At 52.7% G+C, this 23,467-nt stretch overlaps 3 protein-coding genes across 3 annotated transcripts; 2 read left to right on the top strand and 1 right to left on the bottom strand.

Moving 5' to 3' along the window:
- Positions 1-2,599: 2,599 nt before the first annotated feature.
- Positions 2,600-3,580, bottom strand: BESB_037160 (uncharacterized protein; the record flags this gene model as incomplete). Its single annotated transcript, XM_029362302.1, has 1 exon — positions 2,600-3,580. The coding sequence occupies one exon, from the start codon at positions 3,578-3,580 to the stop codon at positions 2,600-2,602; it is 981 nt and encodes a 326-aa protein (XP_029221267.1).
- Positions 3,581-5,434: 1,854 nt separating this feature from the next.
- Positions 5,435-9,018, top strand: BESB_037150 (uncharacterized protein; the record flags this gene model as incomplete). The annotated part of the gene is made up of 3 exons (XM_029362301.1): positions 5,435-5,924; positions 7,630-8,762; positions 8,905-9,018. 3 exons carry the CDS (start codon positions 5,435-5,437, stop codon positions 9,016-9,018), a joined length of 1,737 nt encoding a protein of 578 aa, XP_029221266.1.
- Positions 9,019-14,105: 5,087 nt separating this feature from the next.
- On the top strand, positions 14,106-18,885 carry BESB_037140 (ULK kinase; the record flags this gene model as incomplete). The annotated part of the gene is made up of 9 exons (XM_029362300.1): positions 14,106-14,394; positions 14,928-15,136; positions 15,660-15,734; positions 16,036-16,103; positions 16,347-16,452; positions 16,936-17,062; positions 17,285-17,366; positions 18,223-18,316; positions 18,823-18,885. 9 exons carry the CDS (start codon positions 14,106-14,108, stop codon positions 18,883-18,885), a joined length of 1,113 nt encoding a protein of 370 aa, XP_029221265.1.
- Positions 18,886-23,467: the final 4,582 nt, after the last annotated feature.

Genomic DNA, 23,467 nt, shown 5'->3' with positions numbered 1-23,467 from the left:
TGGAGCGTCGAAGCCAGATGCCAGTTTCCGCCAGCGTTCTGGACGCACGCGTACACCCCTAAAATTGTCTTCTTGTGAATGTTTACCGGCCGTGTATCTATAATTGTTAAAGATAGAAATATCTTTGAATACGAGGATCCAGGTGGTCCGACGGCGAGGCCCACAGGGGGCTACTTTCAAATCACAAGCAGAGCACCGGACTGGATACCCAGGAAATTGTGCTTCGGCTATAAGAAACATAGTCCTTTGACTCACCACGCATGCAGTACTAATCAGATAACAACTGAAGCTAGATTCCCTGCAACACTCACTAAAATGGGATTCCTAGGCTCATGTAAACACTCAATTTTCGGGAAGTACGTACTTCGAGTAGGATTAGCGGTTTAGATCTCGCAGACATTGTCTACCGGATCCAAGCTATCTTGAGCTGTTCATGTCCATCATGTTCAGAGCATAAGTATAGGGCGCTTATCCAGCGTATAAACAAACAGTTGTATTCAAGCTGTACAGATATAATGGTGTTCACTTTGGCAGTTACGTGTTTGATTTCAGTCTGTACATTCTACGTAGGTCTATCTCTCTTATGAGATTGCATTTCCTCATGGACTGTTCAACTTAACTGGTATTCATTTTCGCAATGCTATTGTTGGAGCTATCCTTGTAAGTATATACAGACCTGTAGTTACTTTGTTGGGGGCGTACAAGCTCTCTTTTAACGTACCACAAATCTGAAAGTGTGCCATGCGAGGTATTTACAGAACCTCTCACCATTTAACATCTGCACTCTGCAGAAATCAAGAGATTATTAATCCACATTACAGTAAATCTCTCGAGTATATAACGACCGTATATATAACGGTCGTACGGTAAGCCGGATGTAACAGGTCAGATAATATTAACAGTTCTGATCTCCGGATTGTATCAGCACTTCCATGCTGGCTCATTCCTCCCTTTTTACTGAACGTGGAATAACCTTAATGTAGTAGGATAGTGGGACTCGACACTTTGAGCTGTCTTATATCAGCCTAGGGGAGTGGTGTACTGTTACCATATGGAACTTGCTTGTGCCGAACTGTGCACGAGTAACCTTGTAGAAATAGCATTTTACCGAAGCGAGAAGCGTGCGCCTTAGAGGGGATGGAGAGTGCCGAGCCCAACAATATGAAGGGCGCGATGGCTCATGCACCTAGAGCCTATAAGGCGCGAAGACACCGAAGGGGTAACGTATTCCTGCCTTTTCGACTACGTGTACATAATTGTTGCCCCGCTACGTACATGCATGTATATATACATATATATGAATCTTTTGCGCAATGCTGCTCAAGAGTCGCTCCACCAAGAATATATATATATATATATATACTACACGTGCAAGCGACTGCTGAAGAAGCGCATGGCCCAAATCGGCCTGCAGTCAGGCACACGATTGAGCGAGCGTCTCATTTAAGAGCATCCCGCGTCGGTCTCAGAGCATCGGCCACTTCGTTGTGGCCACCTTCAAAACAACAAATACTTTGAGAGTATGTTTATCTAGTCATGCAACACAAAAACGCAAAGACAATATATATGTATATATATATGTATATATATATAGCATAGGCACTTCTCGCCGGAGCGAAAAGGTGTGTCCGTGACCTGAGAGTTTATTTAGGCGGCTTTACGCCATCCTGAAGAGCGTCACGGACGTCCTGCGTGTCCTGAGCTTTGCATAGGCCGCTGTCAGGCCATGGAGTGTGGTGTGGAAAACTTTGTTGACTTGCAGCTTCGCTACAGTTTTGTATCTTTGTATCAACGTGGATAACGTGTTCAACTCTTGTCTCTCACGACTCAAGGCGCTGTGTGAGTTCCGCGTGCATCGGTACCCTCGTGACGACTGCAAAAGAGTAGCGTGTGCACTGCCCGTAAGGGCTCTAGAGACTCGCGTGGTAAGCGAAATTCCACAGCGACAAGAAAAAACGGGCGATGTATCGCTGCTCTGAATGCCCGATTCAGCAGCCGTGTGACTGGCTAGACGTTGCACGGCTGTCCCACATCAAACGAACTTCCTGTTCCTAAAGCGCTACTTACAGACGCGACTTCTGTTTGAGCTGCCTAAATATGAGGGCTCTTGACACGTCACCCCAAACACAAAACCTCGACAGAGACACACAGGAACCTGAAACGCACGCCGCGCAGCGTGCGTTGTTACGCAGCGATTAACAATATAAGCTGCGCGAACGCGAAAAACAGCACTGAAATCGCGCTTGCGATATACTCTGACAAGAAGCCGCGGTCCGGTGTAGAGACCCCAACGCCACGAGCAAAGAGGAGACTAAGAAATGAAGCGTGAGTCGCTCAAGAGGCTCGAAACGGCGAAGATGGAAAACAGAACTAAACGGAGAACCCTAAACCTTGGAACAGAAACAGCTTAGCAAGAAATCATGGAAGCGGAGAAGCGGTAGGAGGAGAAAAAAAGAGAAAGTATGAGAGCAGAGGGGCCAGAACGAGGCCTCAGGGAGACAGAATGGAGGGAACAAACGGCAGAGGAGAGAGACTGCAGAAGACAAGTGACGCAACAGCCAAGTATTTAAAACAATTATTTGGCGCCGAAGCATTCGATTCATTGGCACGAAGAGCACGCAGGCGGAGGGGGCTCGGCCACGCCTTGCTCGCCGTCTCCGTTTGCTCGCTTCTTGTGAGCAAAGTAGTGTACGTAAACCGGCCGGTCCTTGATCCAGGGCGGGAGGTTGGTGATGTCAGTGATTTCCTGCATCGCAGGCGTCTCCTTGGGCAGGTAGCGCACGAGGCTGTCTCTGCATTTCTCGATTTCCAGCTCCAGCTTCCGACACAAGATATCCACTGCCGCCGCATCGCCCTGTTGCGCTTTGGGGTCTCCATTCCCGCTTCGCTCTCTAGCCAGCGGCGTGCAGGCGTCCGCGGGCCCCCCTTTCGGTGTACGTACACCCGAGCTCCAGAAGGTCGAAGGCAAGTCGCGGCACTGGCTGTGAAAGAGGCGGTGGACGTGGTAGCATTTCCAGTCTTCGCTCTCGCCGCTCTTCTTGGAGAGTTCCTCCTCCCACAGCGAGTCGGTTTTCTTCTGCAAGTCGAGCAGGCGGGTGCTCATGAACACGATGAAAGCCGTATTCGCCACCACGGAGTAGTACCGCGCCTTCTCAAGGAGCGTCTTTTGCAGCCAGAAACGATGCATTTCATTCAGCTTTGCGCGCAGCCGCGCGAACAGCGAAGGCGAGAATGAACCCGTGGATGAGAAGTGTCGCGCGGCGAAACGTGCGTGAGACGACCGAACGGCACCGTGGGAGGCAGCCAGGCGCGGAAGCGGAGCAGCAGTCAGCGGAGCAGCAGTCAGCGGAGCAGCAGTCAGCGGAGCAGCAGTCAGCGGAGCAGCAGTCAGCGGAGCAGCAGTCAGCGGAGCAGCAGTCAGCGGAGCAGCAATCAGCGGAGCAGCAGTCAGCGGGGAGGAAGTGCGAGAGGCGAAGTGACGAACAGACGGCCCAGACGAGGTAGCGAGGAGGAGCTGGCGCTGTGAACGCGAGAGAGGAGACACAAGGGCGGCACAGCTGCCGCAGGAGGCCGCCGCCATGGTGACTGTGGGGAAAACACAGAAGAACAACGAGGGCAAGAGGCAACTCAACTCGAATGAGCGGCACTACAGCTGCGGGCGTCACCGCCCTCAGCCTGGTTATCCCTTGAGTGCACACGCAAGGGACCGACTATGAAACGAAGGAGGCGCAGGAATTAGAGAGACAAAAAAATCCCGAGTGGAGTGTCGCTCTTTCATCCGACGGCCTCTCGGTTTCTTCTTCCAGACACGTCGGCTGCCAGCATGCTCACTGATTCACCCGCCGTTGACTACTTACACAAATCCTCGAGTCGCCTCTGAGTTCGTACGCTCTCTCTGTCTCCTCAGAAGGCAAGGGAACCCGCCGAAGAATTCGGAGAGACAGGAGAAGACTGCAACGACTGAATAGCACGTTTTTCCAGCCAGTGCGACATAACGTCCCTACTGTCTGTGAACCCCGAATACACGCCGATGGGTACGAGGCACGGGAAAGAATGCACGAGAGAGAATGTCAAGAGGCCGTGCGGTCCGTCCTCGCCCTGCCTTCCAGAAAACTTTCTTTTTCTCTTTCTCAGTCTTTCTTCGGAGACAACAGTGTTGTCTCTTTGTCTAGGGGAGACCGGTGTATGCACACCATTTTCTCGTAGTTCCTGTATTCCGGCGACGCTCAGTGAAACGAAAGGCGGTTGTTTTTCAGTAGCGCGCGGAGAAGATTGTGCAGCAGTTTCGGCACTTTTCTGTGAGGCATTTGCTCTTTTTCTGTTTATCACGACAGAATTATTTCGCGAGTTTTCGCCTTCGAAACTCGCGAAATAATTCTGTCCGTCGCACCCGGGTCTTATCTCCCGCACACGCGGAGGAAGGCGGGAGAGCGGCCGCGGAAATTGGGCGTGCAGAGATTTCTCTGTTTTTTTTCGTCTCATTTGCCGCTCTCAGACAACTCGGAACAGCGACTGCGCGTTCCAGGGGAACATTTTTCCGAGCTCTCGATTCCGTCGCGAGAGTTGCCTCTCCCTTCTGCTACACGCCGTCCGGAGAGGCACACACGAATCCGTGTTTTGTCTTCCGGTGGCTCCCTCTCGTGTTGTTTTCCCCACGAAGGGAATTTTCTTTGCTGTCCATCTTAATGTATGTCTTGATCTTCCTCCGCTGTCGTTCTTCTTTGGTTCTTTGCGGGTGCAGTCGCGCTCGAAGGCGTCCCAGCTGCGGCTGTCTTTTCGTTTTCTTTTCCGCTCAACGATCCGAGGGCGTTGACGCTCATGCAGCGCAGATGTTTCTCGCCGCCGCCAGTTGCGCGCTGCAGTCCTCCGAAGCTCTCTCGCTACATCGCCGGATATGCGCCTTGATTTGTCTGTTGTCGGTGGTGTTGCTGTCCTCTCGTTTCCCTCGTTTCTTCTCGCTTTGTCTGCGTGCCTGCGCCGGCATAGTGGCAACGCGTCCCTTCGCTTGTGGCTCTCACCTCGTGTTTCCTTCAAGGACTTTCTTCCTCGGTCTCGAGTGGGTTTTCTTTTTTCTTGTTCCGCTTCCTCGGTTGTTGATTTTTATGTCTACCGTTTGTCTTAAACTGTTTCCCGGCACTGGCCTCCTCTCCCTGCGGTCATCTCCTCCCTCTTCGTCTTCTCGTTCGCCTCCTCTGCTTTCTCCAGCCCTGTCTTCGCGTCTCTTTTCTCTCTCCTCTTCGTCATTGCTTCTCTTGCCTCTCAGGCAGGCTGCCTGTCTGCTGTTGTCTGTTCTCCTTCTCGTCTGTGTTTCGCTGTTACCGCTCCTTCTCTCTTCTCTTCTGTCGCGGCTCTTGCTTTGTCTTCGTCTCTGCCTTATCTCCCGCTTCGTCTCCTTCTTTCCGCAATTCGTGCTTTTCACCGGAATCTGCGCGATATGGCGTACCTGGTTGAGTTTGAGGACGGCGTGAAGCCGCTGCAGTGCTGGCGACTCTCTGCGGAGAAGGCCTATGTGATTGGGCGCAATACGAGCGCCGTGGGCATCCGTTTGCCGCACGCGTCGATCTCCCGGCAGCACGCGGAGCTCTCTCTGGCACTCCCGCGGAGGCGCGACGACGAGAAGGAGCGGAAGCGGCGCAAAACTGACAGAGAGGACGCGCGCGGGCGCCCAGGCGTGCGCAGTCCGCTCTCCGATGAGGGCGGCAGGCGGGACAGACGCTCATCTTCGTCCTCCCGCTCGCCTTCCTCAGGCCAGCACAGACACCGCGAGGATGAGATGTCTCTGGTCTGGAAGCTCGTCGAGCTCAACGCGGTCAACGGAACCTTCGTGAACGACGAGAGACTCCGCGACGTCTACCGCGACGCCGTCGACTCCGACGCGGTCATTGCCTTCGCCGACTGCCCGCACAAGTACAAAGTCCTCGCCGGTAAGCAAAGAAAGAAAAGGAATCGCAAAGCGACGGCCCAAACACGCGCTCGCGTTCGTGTCGGTGTTGCGTGTCTTGGGTCAATTTTTTTGGGTGAAATGTGCGTGTGCCTTGCGTGGCTCTCTGTGGCTGGCGTGTCTGCATCCACTGTGCCTCTGCTAGTCTGCCAGCGCGCCTCGATGAGGCCTCAGGCCCCCGTTCCTTCCTCCGCGGCTCGCCGCTGGCCGTCGGCAGAGAGGCGCTGTGCCGTGAGTGAAGCGAGGACGAGCGTCGCGTGTACTGACAGCCGGCGCGTGTGAGGCCTCTTGTGGGGACTGGCGAACTGAATAGAGCCCGCGAGTTCTGTCGGTTTGGCAGTTGAGCGCGGGTCGCGTGCCTCTGCGACTCGTTTCCCTCCACTCGCTTCGCGGTTGTGTTAGGCTTTGTGGGGAGAACTGAGAGGAGGCGTTGGCGTCGGGCGTGTGTGATGCGCGAGGTGCTTCTCGGATTTATGGCTTTGCTTCTGACGGTCGAATTTTGTTGTTTCCATTCGAACCAGCTTCTTGAGAGAAGTATCGCGCTCGTCTCTAGAGTCGGGAAGACTCCAGACAGCAGAGCTGCGCTTCTTGATCTCATCGCCGCCCAGGTAAAACAGGCACAGAGAGGAGATCGCGACCTGCCGCTACTCCGCCGCTCCTTGTCGACGACGCCTAATTTCTCCCTCAGAGCAACTGAACATTCTGCGTCTCATTTCCATTTCCCTTGACGCGCCCGTGGCGGTTTAATCTCCGTTGGTTCGGAAGTGTCGGCCTTCTTCTCTCCGCTTGCGTTGTCTTCGCTGCATTCCTTCTCTTCGCGTTTCTCTTCCTCTCTCGCTGTCGTCCTTCCCTCTGTCACTCTTTTCCTCTCTCCTGATCCCTCCTTTCTCTCTCCCGCTGTCTCTTTTTCCTTGTGTCTGTCGCTCTTACTCTCTCTCGCTCTACTTCTCTGGGTCTTTGTTCACTGGCTGTCCGTCGCTTCCTTGCTCGGTCTGCGAAGCGGAGATTCGCGGAAGGGTCACTCGACGTCTCAGGCCCCTGACCCGAGTTGGAGACAAGGAAGAGTTACCTTAATCCCTAACCCTCTCTTTCTCTCTGCGCTGCCGAGCTCCTTCCCTGTCGCTTGTGGCTTCCTGGCGCTGTGTCTTTTTTGTCTTCTCTTTCATCGTCTCGTCTTTGCCGACAGGCGTCGCCCTTCTGTGTCACCGGCGCATGCGCGAGGTGTCTCGAACTGACCCCCGTGTAGATCGAAGTGCATTTTGTGCTCCGTGCGAAAGCGGGCGATGCGAGCGATTGCGAATCATCCTGTAGAGATAAAGTCATCCTGTAGAGGCCAAGAGGGACGCAGACTGCAGCGAAGATGAGACAAGCCGCGTTCTCTGCGAAGTCCTCGTCTCACTTGGGGATTCGCGTCCTTCCGACCCCTGATACTTGCCGTTGACGCGACTTTTTCCTCCGCCAGCCCTCTCAGGAGTCTCTTTCTTCGTTCTCTTTTTTCACTGGCGTGTTTGCTGTGGCTCTCACGCGCGTCGCGTCTCTCTGTTGCTGTGTGCCGTTGTGGGCCGTGTGCGTGGCTCTAAGGCGTGACGCGGATGGAGGCGCCGCGCTCGAAAATCAGAAGTCGCGGAAAACGCCTAGGGATGTCAGTCTCATTTTCTCCTGTTCACGTGTTTTGTTTGTTCTCTTAGAGCGGCCGTCGCGCTCTCTGCCCTGCACAGACGCCAGAAGTCGCTCCGCGAGCCCTCCGCCGTCTTCCTGCTCTTCTTCATCTTCTTCTTCATCTTCCTCTTCTTCATCTTGCTCTTCTTCATCTTCCTCTTCATCTTCTTCTTCTCTGTCTTCAACATCGTATCTCGTGGAGCGCCGTCTGGAGCGCAGTCGGTCGCGCAGCCGAGGCCGCCATGAGAAGCGAGAGAGTCATCGCCGCAAAAGTCGTTGGTCGCGGCGCCACGAAGAGAAGAAGAAGAGCCGCTCCTCCGCCTCGCCGTCGCGCCGCCGGTCAGACTCTTTGTCCCGGAGCGTTTCGCGCTCTTCTTCCTCCTCTTCCTCTTCTTCGTCCTCTTCGCACGTTAAGAAGGCGAGCGGCTGGAGCGACGCGCCGGCGCGTGCGGAGGATGACAAGCAGCGCGAAGAGGACGACGCGAAGATGAATGCATTGATTGCGACGGCGCACGCGGCGAAGGCGCGGCTGGATGCGGAGAAGAAGATGCAGAATTTGGTGGATCTCTCGGCCTTCGGCTCCGCGGCGACGGCGGGCGGCCCGATCTCGGGGCTGGCGCTCGCGGCGGCGAAGGAGATGATGAACAACGCGAGTCTGAACCTGACAATCAGCACAGGCTTGTCTGCCGTCTCGCCTGCAGGCTCCGCGCAGGCGTCGCTGGCGCAGCGCGCCGCCGCGATCGCTGCCGAGCGCCTCCGTGGAGGGTCGGCGCCCACTGGATTCTCCTCTGCGTCGCCGTTGAACGCCGCGATTCTCGGCGGCAACGCCATCCTCGCCAGCATCCTGAACGCGAACAAACTGAACAACTCGCCCTCCCCCGCGACCTCCTCTTCGGGCCTCTCAGTTCAGGAGAAGCGCAAGCTCCTTTGGGGCGGAAAGAAACATGCAAGCGAGAAGAAAGACGCAGCGGCCGTCGCCGAAGGAGACGTGGGGGAGCGGAAAGAGGAGAAGGACGGCAGCGTGGACCCTAACCGCTACTCCATGTCCTTCAGCGAAGACGAAGAAAAGAAGAACAAATTCCTCAAACTCATGGGATTCAAAGGCGACGCAAGCTCGATCGCACCCAACCCGGTGCAGGGGGCAGCTGGCGCGGCAATCAAGGTCAGCGAAAAAAAGAAAAAAATCGAAAAAAAGAGAAAACCCGACTTATGACGGAAATTACAGCACAGGATACGCATGCGCCTCTAGGGCAGACGTGAGCGGTTCTAGAGTTCCTCTCGAGTTTTTGTTCGTTTCTTTTCAGGGCAAGGAGACACTCGACGCAGCGACGCAGCAGCGGATCAACTCGGAGCTGGAGTTCCAGTACTTCCAAGGCATGAAGCGCAAGGACGGCAGAAAAACCGGACTCGGACTGTAAATTACACATTCCAGTAGAGCAAAACAGCCCCTCCGAAATGTACGCGACCGCAAGCACTCATGGACATATATATATATATATATTATGATTCATGGATATATATGTATGTGTTTATTCAGATGTGCTGAAGAGACGCTCGAAGTTCAACCTATACATAACTATTATATATATATATATATATATATATATATATGTATGGGGAGGACTGTCTGAGCGATTAGGTCATGTTTGTGGGAGTAAATGTGTATATAGAAAGACAGTAGTATTTGTTACGAAATATTTGCATAGGCATGAGGCCCCCTGCGTTTTCGGCGCGAGGGGTCAGCTGACCCGGCGGCGGGGCGTCGCGGTAGCCCGCGTGGGTATGCAGCCCGTGAGTTTGCACGTTTGGCGTGCGGAGGCCTGCGGAGGTTTTTTTTTTTTGCGCAGATTTTACAGATTCTGCGCCTTGATCTGCAGGTTATTCCATTTCTTTGTTACGAGTTTGTTGGGGGAACTCGAAAACGCCAAATCAAAAGGGAATTACGCTCAGCCCAGCGACGTGGCTGCAGACCGCGACAGAGGACTCGTGAACGTGGCAAGCGATGGAATCGACTTCCAAGTCCTCTTTTCGACAGCAGTCCCTTCAGAACACCTTGCACTCACTAATCACGCAATATATGTATATATTAATTGATAGAAGATAGACAGGGAGAATCTGACAGATGGATGGAAGATATACAGATAGATATGGGTACTGAGAGATGGTATGCATGTGGATAAAGATATATGGATTGAGAAAGACATAAACAGACAGACGGTACACAGGTCTAGATCGAGAACAAGAGAATATAGATAACTAGTACATAGGCATAGATACACAGATATAAAGATCTGTGTTCAGGAAATGTTGGGCATCAATGAATAGTTTTGCAGTTATCGGCCTGGGCATCGCAGACGTGCGGCTGCTCACACGAACATACAGGTATTCACATACGTATCCGAGGACGCACACACACAAGTTCACGCGACTTCTTTTCAACGCCACCTTCACATATATGCAGAAAAAGAGACGGTTTCCAGCGCCGATGTCCTCTACGCTGGCGAATACAAGCTGTCAGCTCGAGACGCAAAGGACCCGCGCCCGTCTTTTGCTTGAGAAAAAAATCAACAACTACAGGCGACTACTTCAACGGATGTTCATCTGCATCTGCGTAGCCGGTCGCCCTGAAAAAACATATGAGATGCTGCACACGTCTTCTGAATCACGGCTATAAAAATATATATATCACTATAATACACGTATGTATGTTGTTAAGATTTCCTAGTCCTGAGCTTCGCACGCTGGATGCTTAAAGCCCGTAAAAGAAGTGAAAATGGACTTTTGCCCGTCCCGCAAACGTGAAATACCGATGGAACGAGGTTGTCGCCCACTCTCTCGCGTCCGTTCTCTTGCTTTCTTTTTACGAAATTCCTCTGCATGCACCACTGTTGCTCCAGCTCGATACAGAACTACCCGAATCCGCGGGCCTAAATTGCATCGCTATACTAATATACGTGACTGCATACTATGCATTTTGTATGTTTACGAAAGTCGGACTCTCTCTATCCATCTAGACAGGACACATAAGCACTAGACCCTCTCATATTCGAAGAAGAACATATATATATTTATAAATATCTATTTGCGTCTCTCTCTATATATGTATATATATGTACATTGGTGCACAGGTGTACATTCATACACTTCAAAGAATGATCAAGTTTTCCCTTGCAACTCTTTTGTGGAGTTCTTCATTAATCGTCGAAAAGCTGCATGTATGTGTGTGCTCACAGTCTGCCATCCCTGCCCAATGCGTCTGGCGAGTAACACATCTCAGATTTCTCGAAGCCGCGGTTAACGAATCATGTTCAGAGAATGGCGAATGGAAGAGGCACGTCTTTATCTCCCCGCTCTCAACTCTGGAGGTCGTCACGGGTTGGTCTGCGTCTTTTTTTCGTGTTTTGACTTCGCCCTTCTATATCACAGAGTGAGCCGATCTCCCATCGCCAGTCTGGCGGTGCGTCGAGGCTCCGTGCCGGGGCTGGGAAACATCGGTTTTTCGCGGGACTTTCACGCGTGTTATATTCTGCTTTTCGCACTAGATGCTTGCTTGCTTTTCTCCCTTCAGTCGCGCGGCGTCGGTTTCCCGGGACTCGCGTCTCCGGTGGCTTGAAACGCGAGTTTTCTCCGCGCTCCGCGACCTGCGGCTGTCTGCAATCCTGCAGATGAGCCGCATGCAGCAGCGCTGGGCGGCCTCTTTGCACAGAGTTCGCGCACAGCTGGAGCTCTGCGAGAGACATAACGGTGAGTTGCGGACGGAAAGTACAACGGCGAAACAAGCAGTTCTCTTTGATTCACGATACACCGGTCTCGAGCTGTTTGGGCGAGTTGCTCAGTCGCACACGGCGTACGTACATCTGAAGAGTCCCACTTTCACTTTCGCTTCGATTTTCCGCGGGAGAGCGAGAGGAGACGGCGCTCGTCGCGCGTTCGGTCGCCCTGAGAAGCAGTTTTACTTTGTTCTCGATTTCAGAAGCTGCGGCATCGGTGATCTTGGCGTCGCCGTTGCCTTGTGTCGAGAGGCGGTCGCAGAGGGAGGCACAGCCTCACGTCTGAAGGATCTGAGCGAAAAGTCGGGCATCGTCAGAAGGGAGAAGAAGCACCTGCGACGGTTTTCCTCGCGGAAACGATCGCGTTCATAAGCGTCTTCTTCTCCGTTCTTTGTTTATTCTTGACGTTCATCTTCGATTGCTCAACTGGGATCCGCTTTATGCTTCCTTCGTCCCTCAGCGCCACTTCCATCGTCTTCCTGTGAGAAAGAGACGCTTCATCTCGCCGCACGCCTCGGCTGCTCAACCGGCAAAAACTTTCTTTCTCTCAAACCGCGTTTCTCGCAGCTGGGAAAGCTGTCACCTTCTCCTGGTGTACCCCGTGCGTGCGCACCTGCTGCGCAGCTCTGCCTGGACGCGGTGTTCATTTGTAAGTTTTGTCGCATGACCTCGCCAGCTCGGGGCGTTATCTTCTCTCCTGTTTCCCGCCTCGCTTTCTTACTCACCAACTCTTCACCTTGCTGGAGAGACTCCTCTGCTCTTGTCTCCCGCTGCGATCTCGATTGCCTTCTCTTGACGCGGCGTTCTTCAGGGCGGGGCTAGATCGCTCAGAGGCACCGCGTCGCTTTCCTGCGCAGCCTCGTTGCCGTCGATTTTTTCCTCCTCTGCGCTTCACGTGCGCATGTCGCGCCTGAAGAGCCGCACTCGAAGCTCTCTCGCTGCCTCGGCTTCTTTCCAGAAGAGGCCTTCCGGCGTTCTCTCTTGTGTCTGGATCGCCTGTCCGCAGTGACGGCCTCAGAACCCCCGTCCTCTGCGCACTTCTCGCATGCGCGGTGCCGGCAGGCCTCAGATACTGAAAAGCCGACGCGGAAACACAACAGAGAAGCGGAACCTGAGAAGAAAGACAGAGGACGCCCAGATGTAGATGCACGGGCACGCCGGAGAAGGCGGGCGAAAGCTGCTGAGAGGGAAGACTGGCGGAGGAGCGAGAAGAGGAGGAAGCTTTAGAGAAGGAACCACACAGGGCAAATACAGGAGAGGGAGAGAGAGACAAACGTCTCCTCTTCTTGATGCGTTCCCTCTCGCGCTTCCCGTTTCTGTGCGCCTCTCTGCGACACACGTCTGTCATTCCTCGCGGGGACCTGCCCCCGTTCTAGGTTGTGTTTTCGCTCTTCTCCCCATTTTCGCGTCGCCCTCTCGACTGCTCTCGCCTGCGAACCTCGGGTTCGTAGCTGCCTTTTTTCTCCTTCGGTCTCTGCGCAGAATCGTTTTTACCCTCCCTTCCGTGGATCGCTTCAAGAGGCCTTTGTCGTGCGTTCTAGGTGCATCTGGCATCTCTGTATCGCAAGCGGCCTGAACCCTGCGCATTCATTTGTTTCCAAATCCGCTGGCTTTCTTGGTTCCAGTCTGTCTCGTTCCTTCTCGGTTTCGCCTTCTCCTTTGTCTGTGGGGAGACCCTTTTTCTAAACGGGGCGCTCGGAGCGTGTGCAAGTTCGCAAGGCGTTTTATCTTTGCCTTCCTCCTTCTCCTTCGTTCTTTGCCTTGTCGCGCACAAACGCCCAAAGTGCAAAAAGGGAGACGGCCGGAGTGAGACCTCGTTTCGCGCATGCCGCTCTGCGCGACAGAGAATGAGACTTCTCAAGATCTACTCTACGTGAGTCCGAACTCCTTTTTTCACGCTTTTCGCGTCGTTTGTTTTGTTTCGATCGCAAGCCACGCAAGGTCGCGGTTCGCCCTGCGTATAGTGAATTGCGGCAGCGCTCTTCTTCGCCCTGAGTCTCGTCGCTCGTTGCTGTGTGCGGCTTTCTTTCAACTCAAACGAACCCGGGCACGTTGTGGTGTGCCATCGCCTGCAGTTCTGGTTTGTCATCTTTCTTCTCGCTCGCTTTCTTTTCTGCTCCGCGCGTGACCCTCTTATCTTAGTCTGCTGTTCAGTTTTCGTCTCTTTAGTTCGTATCCTCTGCCTCGTTTTCCGTTCGTCTGCATCATTGTAATTCGACTCTCGCTCCTGCTTGGCGTTTTCTCGTCGTCGCGGTTTCCGGTTTTCTCTACGATTCTTCCTCTCGCCTTCCAGTCTCGCTTTCGCCGTACATCTTCGGCTACACCGATTTCCTGTCATCTGTTTTCTTTCGTGGCAGCTTCGCTTGTTCGCCTTCGCGTGTCGGTTCTTTCGTTCGTACCTTCTCCCTTCGTCTCCCTCTGTATCCTCGCTCTTTATTCTTTCTCCTCTCGTCTTTCTCTTCTCTTCCATCCCCTCCCTCTCTCGTGCTGCTTGCTTCTGTCTCAGCTCTCCTTCCTCCTCTCTCCTGTCTTCCCTCTTTCTCTTCTGTCTCATCTGTTCTTCGTCCTCTCTTCTTCACTACTATTCTGTCCCTTCGTTTCTGCTGCTCCTCGTGCCGTTCCGTCTATCGCTTCTTTCCCTGTGTTGTCGTTGGGGTGACCTGCGCCTTCGCTTCTCTTCTATCTCTCTCGCGCCGCGTTTCTCAGCCTCTTCTCGTTTCTCTTGGGTCGCCAGCATGGGGAATCAGTGCGTGCGTGGCGGCAAGAAGGGCGGAGGAACTTGTTTCAGCGGCTCGCTGCTGCTTTCGCGGAACGAGGACGACATCCGCAGACATTACCGCATCGGCCGCGTCCTCGGCTCAGGCTCCTTCGGTCAAGTTCGCGAGTGTGTCAAGCGAGACTCTGGGGAAGTCTTCGCGGTGAAAATCATCGAGCGCCGCATGACTGCGAAGGAAAAGATGGCGCCCGGACGCCCCTCTAACGAAGCGATGATCAAATCCGAAGTCGACATCCTCAAAGACCTCGGTGAGCGCAACAAAAGCCCACCGAGTCTCGCAAAAAGAGCCAAAGACGCTCTCTGCATGCGTGTCATGACGTCGAAAAAGACATCAACCAAGAAACAAACTTCCGGGTGTTTAGAGGGATGTGCTTTTCACAACTCGCATGCGACGGCGCGGCGGGCCTTTGGCGGAGTTCGTGGAGGCAGGAGCAGGAGCGCCTCGGAGCACAAGAGGCAGCGCGCCGATGTGCAGTTTGTTGTGGAGAGTGTGTTTTTGATGTAATTTTCAAAGCAACAAGATTCGTGTGTTTGCGCCTGAAGTGAAGGGTGTGCATCTGATCAGCGCAGCGTCACGGAGCGGCGACCCGACTGCCTTGTCTCCGCGCGCCGCCGCTTGCTGTCTCTCAACTCCTGCGGGGTCGGCTCTGCAGCACATCGTACACCTGCGCTCCCGCACCTAAGTACTTACTTATGTATATATGTGTAACGTACAGAGACATTTAAATATATACATACTTAAGTGCGTATGTGCATGTGTTGATGTTTGCGTCGTGAGCAGATCACCCAAATGTGATAAAGTACATCGACTTTTTTGAGGATCGACATTTCTTTTACGCGGTGCTGGAAATCTGCGACGGCGGAGAGCTCTTCCACGAAATCGTGCGGCGGCGGCATGTGACTGAACAAGACGCATCGAGTTTTTGCAAGCAGATGGTATCGGCACTCGCCTATCTTCACGAAAGAGGCATCGTGCACAGAGACGTCAAGGTGAGAACGAAGTGCCGGCGCCTGTCCGCATATTGTCTGTCCGCACATTCATTTATTTTTCACCTGTAAACATTTATGAATAGTATTCCTTAAAAATCTATATTTAAAGGCTTAAATACTATAGCATCATCTACACTGGTAAGACATTGAGGTCTAAAATTCTCTACATAGAGACGTCCGGTCTCAGGTTTTCCTTGCATCATGCAGTCATCGTCACGTGTATGTAGGTCTGCATTGATATATGTATTTATGTGTGCATGTATGTATGAAACCGTGGGCGTATATACATATATGTATATATGTACTTGGGAATTCTGTTTTTGTGCGCGGACGTGCAGAGGTGTGTGTCTGTGCTTACTGATGCGCGTATAGTGGTGTATATTTACTTAGGTTCCCCTGCCGCGGCAGCTGCGCATCCATGGAGTTCTCTGTCAAGTAAGGCCTTCCGCGATGGCCGCGCGAGGCTGGAGCGACGCTTTGTGTTTCGAAGTGGTCTGCGAGATCGCGGATTTTCTGTGTTCAGGCTGAGAACTTCTTGTTCAAGAGCAAAACGCCCGATTCCCCCATCAAGCTCATCGACTTTGGCATGTCGGCGAGGGTAGGATTTTATCGATTTCCCGATTTTCGCGTCGAATTTTTTAATTTCCCTCTTGCCAAATCTGGGACGTCGTGCCAGCGGCTGCTCTGCGCTGGCCTCTTCCGTCTGTGTGCAGGGATGCAAAGTGTCTTTTCTCATTTAGATTCCCTTTTGCGTGTCTCATCCCTGTCGGTGTCTCTTGGCTTTCTCGCGTCCCTCTCTCCTCGGCTGGGCGCCCTTTCGTCTTTCACGTCGCCTTCGCAGGAGTTGCATGCGGACGTTCACCGCGCGTTCTGATGCGGCCTTTGACGGCTTTTTTCAGATTCCGGAGTGCGGATACCTGACCGACCTCTGCGGCTCGCCTCACTACATTTCGCCGGAGTTGATCAGGTGAGTAAAGGAAGCATGCGTTGATTCTATTCATTTCCTTCCTCCTGCGCTGCTCATACTTATGCAGCTCTTCCCCCGCGAGCGATCCGTTTGCCTGCCCTTTGCTCCCATTCACACGGGATCTTCTTGTAGCCTTGGCCTAAGCTGCTCGCCACGCGCATGCAGGCCTGCGTATATCCATACATACATATGTAGATGGTTGTGTATTTTCGCCGGATGTTTCTGGTTCAATTTTTCCTTCAGCAAAAACTACGGAGCCGGTGTTGACATGTGGGCGTTTGGCGTGATGATTTATCTGATGCTTTTTGGTCGCTACCCCTTCGAGGGCGCGAAGGCTTGCCAAATCGCGGTAGGATTTAAGGTCCTTCAAATTGTTTTTTCTGGAAAGAAAATTCTGGAACGGATTACCCCAAAATAACGATGCCGAGCCGCGCGCATAGCGATGCACTGCGGCTGCCTGTTTTTATCTGGTTCGAAGAGCTATCGCGAATCGACACGTGGCTTCAAGGTGTAGCTTCATGCATCCAATGTATACACAACCTCAGGTCTCAGCGTGACTGAACCGCGTCTCCTCGCACTGAGTGGCTATCTATATATACATATGTAAATATGCAGTGTGTAAAAATGCACTTAAATATATATACAAATATATTAAGTATATTTGGAGACATCCTCTGGTGCATGCATCATCCAGGCGTATGGGCTGTGCGTGTTCAGCGCATCAACTAACTATACATACGTGTGTGTCTAGGTGTGGATGTAGTCCTGCGGTCGAGAGTTTCGTCCAGCAATTGAACATTTTATTTCTCTTGGAGGTTTTCTTCTTTCTCAGCGGGAGGTTCAGAACAAGCAGCTCGACTGGACCAGCAAGGAGTGCCTACATCTGACGGAGTGCTGCATTGACTTCCTCAGCCGCCTGCTGGACCGAAATTACAAAACGCGTCTGACTGCAGCCCAGGGTACGCAGAAGTGCCTCTTTGCTGTGCAGAAGTGCCTTTTTTGTCGGCTTCCCTTCCTCGCTCGGACCTTTTAGGCAAAGCACCTGCATGAATCGCTTAGTCGGGTTTTTCTTTTTTGTGACGGGCATTCTTCAGAAGTCGCTTCTCGCATCTCTCTCTCTTCGTCAGCGTGTGTTTTGCACATGGAAGCTGTGTTCTTCCGTTCGTCACTTTTTTTCTCAGCCCTGCAGCACCCGTGGATCACCTCGTCGTCGCCTCTGAAGCAGCTCTCGGTCATCAATCACGAGACGCTCGAGTTGGCTAGGTGCGTCTCGCAGAATTCGCGCGCCTCCTCACGTTTCCGCGCCTTCTCTGTGGAGTTTTAAAAACTGTCTCCCCTCTGGATGCTGTGGAGCGACAGAGTGAAGAGCCGACTGCGGCCGCGGCTTCTGAACCGCGTCGAGCGTCGCCTCGCGCGCCGGCGTGTCTCGGCATATGTATCATGCCTCTCTTCTCCACGCGCGCGCCCGCGAGCGGCGCTTCTTTGCTGCGATGTTTCAATTGCGCCTAGCCTTGCCTCAAGTAGCGAATGAGAGTTTCCTAGTTTTTTTTTTGAATGGCGGCTGTCAAAGGGGGACGGGTTAATGGGACTCTTCGCCCTTGGGAAAGAACTTCCAGCGATGCACGACGGAGGAAAAACGTATGTCTCCCCCGCCTCTCTCTTCTCTGCGTTTGCCGGCACAAGCCCAAATTTATCATAAAACTAAATGGTTATCTGCACGTATATACACGTGTTTATGCGTGTATTGCCTCGGGAGGCTGAGCCGACGCTAGGGATCGAGTAGTGAACGGCTGCGTGTTTTTTACATGTGTGCGTGCCCATTCGTGAGCAAGTTTCACATAATTGTGTACGTGTGTCTCCTTATGTGTACATCTGTTCGTGTTTGCGTCTCGGTGTCTCTGAACGTGTGTGAAGACGCGGCATTGCGGCCGCGAGAGCGCGCAGGGTCGTTTTACACGTACAATATCCACATAAAGCCTCCGCGAAGATTTCCTCAGCCGACGAGTTGCCGGTGGGGCTGCGCTGCAGCGCATGCACATGTGCGTGGCATGGGTTGTTCGCTCGGGAACGCGTGGCGGCAGATTGTTTTTCGTTCTCTTTCTCTCCCTGACGATTGTAGGCGCTTGTCGGTGGACTCAGAGCACGTTGGAGGTCGGCGCGTGGCTGCGCGCGTCAACTCCAAGATGGCGATTGCTGAGAAGGAGTTCCGCCAGGTAAGGCCGCAAAATCACAGAATGAGGTGGAAGATCAAGAAGAAACACCGCAGAGCAAAGAAAGGAAAGAAGCATAAAGGGAGGAGGACGTCGCATAAAACGGGCGCGGCGACGGCAGAGCAACTGAAGACGAAAGGGGGCTTGGAAGGGTAGATACATATACGCACAACAAGGAGGAAGGGATTTGACGGCGAAGTGTGCGTACGCACTTCCACACTTGTGATGGCTAATCTGCATGCCCGCTGGCCTATCCCCCGGTGTAAATCAGAGAGAAAAGGCAGAAAAACAGAGGAAGTACAGAGGCGGGTGCAGACGAGAGGCGCCAGGGAAGAGAGCCGAGGGTCGACAGGTGCGGAAGCTGGGAAATGAAATCCGAGAAGGCGGTGTGTCATGGGAGAGACATCGCATGCGCAGAGACTAACTGCAGCGCTGGTGGAGTCTCGCTGCTATCCTGCATACGCAGACGTGCAGAGAAAGGCAACTGCGAACGCGCGTTCTGTCTTCAGGGGAAAAGCACCGGGCGGCGAATCTCGGTCTCTGAAAGTCAGCGATCTTTTGCGTGCAAGTAACGGCACCAGGCTTCTATGGCGGCTCCTCGCAGTTGAGAGAGTAAGGGAAGAAGAGCCTAATAGATAGATAGACAGATAGGTAAGTAGATAATTAAATAGATAGATAGATTTCAGAGAGGGGGGGGGGGGTCGTGTGTCATCAGCGCACTGTGTGCAGTTTTCGTCTTCTGTGTGTTTTGTTTCGTTTTCAGGACGCGGCCCTTCCGCATGCGTGGGTTGCACTCCCGAGTCCTGCGTACCGCCGGTTTTTTCGCGCTTAGTTTTTTCATTTCCAGTTTTTTGTGTTGGCGTGCACTTTGTCAGCTTGGCTTTGTAGTCGCTCAGTCTCGCGTCTCGTTCTTGTCTGTGTTCTTATCCGTTGCCTTAGCTAGTTTCCTTCTTGCGTGTGTCTTCGCTCACTGTTTCGCTTTCCTCGCATCGGAAGCGTTCCTGTGCGTTGGAGGGTCTGTTTCCCTCCGCTGTCTCCTTTCTTGTCTGCGGGCGCGCTCGCCTTCGCCTGCACTTCCTGTTTGTCTTTTGCTTCTCTCTTTCGCCTCCGCTCTGCGTTTTGCGTGTCCTGCCCCGCGGCGATCGCCCGTGCATTTGATTGCAGCCTTAGAGGCGACGCAAGCTGCCTCGAGCGCCTGAGGCTGCAGCCGCGGTCGTGTGCGGTTTTCTCCAGTGTCTCCTTTCGTCACCATCCGTGTCTTCCGCAGTCGCGCTGCATGGGGACGCTTCTGCGTGCCTTCGTTCGCGAGTTTCGCGTCGCAATTATTTCATTTTCAGGCGAGAGGGTGCAGCGCAGAAGGGCTGAATGTGGCGACCTGTTTTTTTTCGCGCGCGCGTTCTGGAGGAAACGCATCTACGACTTGTTCCCGATTTTCCTTGCTTACATATATACATATGTACTTGTCAATATGCTCATATACACAGCGCTAATGTCGGCCGGCGCTCTCACACGCCACACGGAAAGATGGATGTGCACGTGCATAGAACGGTTGGACGCACTGTGCACGCCATCCATATAAAAATATATATATATATATATGTATATATGAAATGTATTTATGTATATGTAAGTGCAAACACACATGTATAGATGCATACTGGCATGAATACGGGGAACAATGCAGCTGGTTCGCCTTGGCGCTCAACGCAGTCGGAGTACAGGAAGGCAAATGACGTACTGAGAAAGAGAAGAGAGAGCGGAACGCCGGGATTTTGCAAGGTAATGTATTTCCTTCCGTTTTCTCCGCAAACGCTGTGCAGGTCTCGGCGAGAGCTGGGAAGGGAAAATCCAGTCTTTCCAGTGCGGAAGGGAAAGTTTTTGCGGCGCCTCTTGTTAACCTCTTGGCATCAGCACTGTATGCAAGGATTCTGTGTCATCTCTCGCTGCGATTTGTCGCGCCGCGTGTGATGCAGTGCAACAGGAACACGACTCAGGCCACCTTCCCTGGCTCCGCGGCGAGCGCGGTCGTGGATAACACGTCCATCTATCTGCAAATATATATATGTATACATATGGTAGCTGCACTCAAATGTATAGTGTGATGTATTCCCCATAGTATTTACGCGTGTAAGAGACAGATCGAGCCACTGCAGATGCGCATGACGCTTGGTTGCCATTTTGCCGCTAATAGACAGTCATGAAATCAAATATATCTATCACAGGTTTGGTCAGATACCTCGCGATACGATGAAGATCACGTGGTTTACGTAGCTCACACGTACTTGCAGGCGGTGTATTTCATTTTTCTTGCAATTTATATATATAAGAGAGAGATAGCTCATCTGAGATAGCATGTAGGGGGAGATATAGAGGGTTGATCAAGCTCGTAAGTTGTGCTACGGATTCGCGCGTGCCTCAAGCACCTTCCCCGGGAGACGCGGAACGACAGGCATGAAGTAATTTCGCAATGCGGCTTTCTATGCCATTCGCGTAGACCAGAGCGTTTAGATCCAAAAGACATTTCGCTGTAGGACAGCCCAACACGAGTCGAAGAAAACTGCATTCGAAGCATCCCCGGGAGTATGGGAGCCAACAAACTGTACACAAGGCATCGACATATATATATATATATATATATATATAGCCGCTATCTGCCTCTCTCTCTCTCTCTCTCTCTCTCTCTCTATATATATATATATATATATATATATATATATATATATATATATATATATATATATATATTTACGCAGGTAGAAGCTGGTGAGCATTTGCGGAGAGCTGCAGTGATGTATTCGTACATATGGCACGAAGATTTAGCTAATGGGGGAGCCCCCTTCCCTGTAGACTCTATTTTGAGCAGATATGTCCAAGTGAAGCACTGCCATTGACTTCACTGCTCATTCCGTGCCGTGTCTGTAGGCTGCCTGATGTGGACGGGGAAAAATGTCTGGATGCTTGCGCGGAGGCTTGCGGAGCCGCTGAGGAGACCTAAGGGGATTGCACTTCATTACAGACGGGTGACGTCGTTGCACAGAGGTTAGTCAACGTCGAATGTCTACTATGATTCTCTACGGTCGACGGGAATGGCCGCGAGTCGGTCGAAAAGGGCAGCCAAGATGCGGCTTCGTTGCCGCACACATCTTCAGCCCGAAATGCTTTTTTTAGCTGCACTCCCATATCGAGTCTCGCATTTGTCCGTGCGCCGGTCCGCGTCTGCTTCGTACAAAAAAGGGGGTTTGAGGAAGTGAGTCCGTGAGCGTCTCGACAGATGTCGGAAGACCCGTGGAATTAAGATCGCATATTACGAGCGGCGCAGCATCACGCAGGCATGGGTTCTCGCTGAATAGCTTCAAACGGAGCCAACTCTAAACGTGATTACTAACGCAGTGAAAGGGCAAGCGGATACAGTTGTCTGCGAAAGTCGCCGTCGGTCTGAGCTTCGCAATTTAAACGACTGTTCAGACAACGCGACGTTCAGTCTGACTGGATTCGCTTTGCGTAGCGTCAATGCTGTTTCGGCAGTGTCGGGTTTGGTTATCGAACCAAGAAGCCGCTCGTTCTGGGGTGTTGCGAATTACACAAGTCTACTGGGAAGCGGCGCGCCAGTGCGTTCTGCGGGTGGAAACCCACAGTTTCGTATTTCTCAATGTTTGAGGGGAGGACGATACAGAAGGGTACAAACTCAGCACACCTTGAGGCAGTAGCGGTTGTGTCTCAAAGCAACCACAGCCTTCAGGGTGCGTTGTCTGCAGGCATGTGCCTGCTGCGATCAGCAAAGGAAATCGTTCCGCCTGCAATTTTATGGAACGAATGCAGTGAAGTGTTCTGGAAGATGACGCCCTTTTCGGCGGGGGTGCGACGCGTCCCGATATTGCTGTGATCTTATTTTCGGCCCGGGAGAAGGGGCTAGTTTTTGAAACGCAACGAACGCTGACCCCCTGCGGAGTTCTGCGCCTCTGCCTTACACAGGACTTCCGGTTCACCTTGATACCTCGGTTTTCGTGTGATTCGACGAAATAACTGGATCCTGCATCTGCCTCCTCTGGTTAGCATGGACGTCTTCGTTCCAGTTGGTTGCATGGCAAGACTGGAGCAAGTAATGCGAAGAATAGCTTCTAGACTTTCAAAAACGCGTGCAGCTCCGTACCGCGCCAGCCACAGCATACATCGCTTGCCGCGCGTGCTCAGAGGCACCACCACGCACAGATCGTTCCTGTCGCGGGAGGATTGGTGAATTTTTACCGTTCTGGAAACTGCTCTAGTGATACCTCCTCCGGTTGGGCTAGTGGCTTTCCGTACTCGTCACGAAGAAATGCCGCGCGGAAGCTGAGAAATGGTCTAGTCTTTCATCTACAAGGGACGCATTGTCCGCCTTCTTCTACTCCTCGGTTTCTCTCTATCGTTACGTCGATGGTCTTGTTTGCTATTCCTTGAAGCTTGGTCTTGCTCAATTCAGCTTACGGAACCTTTCCTAAGCTGCGTAGGCTCTCCTGTTCTGAGTCCCGACGTCATTCAGGCATGACAACACAGACACACGGTACACGCTCCACGCCCTACCATCCGTGACAAAGCAGGGTTACGTCTCTGTGAATCGCTGTAGTCCGTCCTCCAGCGTCTTCGTCTCCACATCTGATTTCGCTACGAGTTCGAAGCGCTCATGAAGTCTTTCCTCTGCGGAGATCTGGGCGGTCGAATTTGTTTGGATGCACGAGCAAGCCTGCATGCCCTTCGAGGGGTGTAGCGCCTCAAACAGGTCTTCAAGCGATGTCCCAGTAGAAACGGAAGCGCTTTTGTAGCCTCATCTCTGGCTACTATTCAGCAGCGACCTTCCATTCACCCTAAAGTTCCTATACGTCTACTGTCACCGATTTAGGCCGATCAATTTTGAGAGCATACCAGAGCGCCTTGCCGACGCGAAACTACTAATGCACATCTTATTCCGCGTGTTAGGGAGGGCGCGAACGAGTGCGTACCTGACTATGTTGATAACCAATAGTTCGACGAATGCACATACATTACTTCGGATACCAATCCCCCCTCACAGGTCTTCACCCTCGGGTCCCTACACTTGGTGTATCTGTGTTCGACGAATGTAGCCCTCTGTCTACATGTACGTAGATCGCTGCGATACAGGATCACTCCTTCTTTTCC

Source organism: Besnoitia besnoiti, chromosome II, assembly GCF_002563875.1.
Source record: "Besnoitia besnoiti strain Bb-Ger1 chromosome II, whole genome shotgun sequence".
NCBI lineage: Eukaryota > Apicomplexa > Conoidasida > Eucoccidiorida > Sarcocystidae > Besnoitia > Besnoitia besnoiti.
Note: the sequence above shows the minus strand (reverse complement) of the source record. Positions and strands in the feature narration are given on the sequence as shown.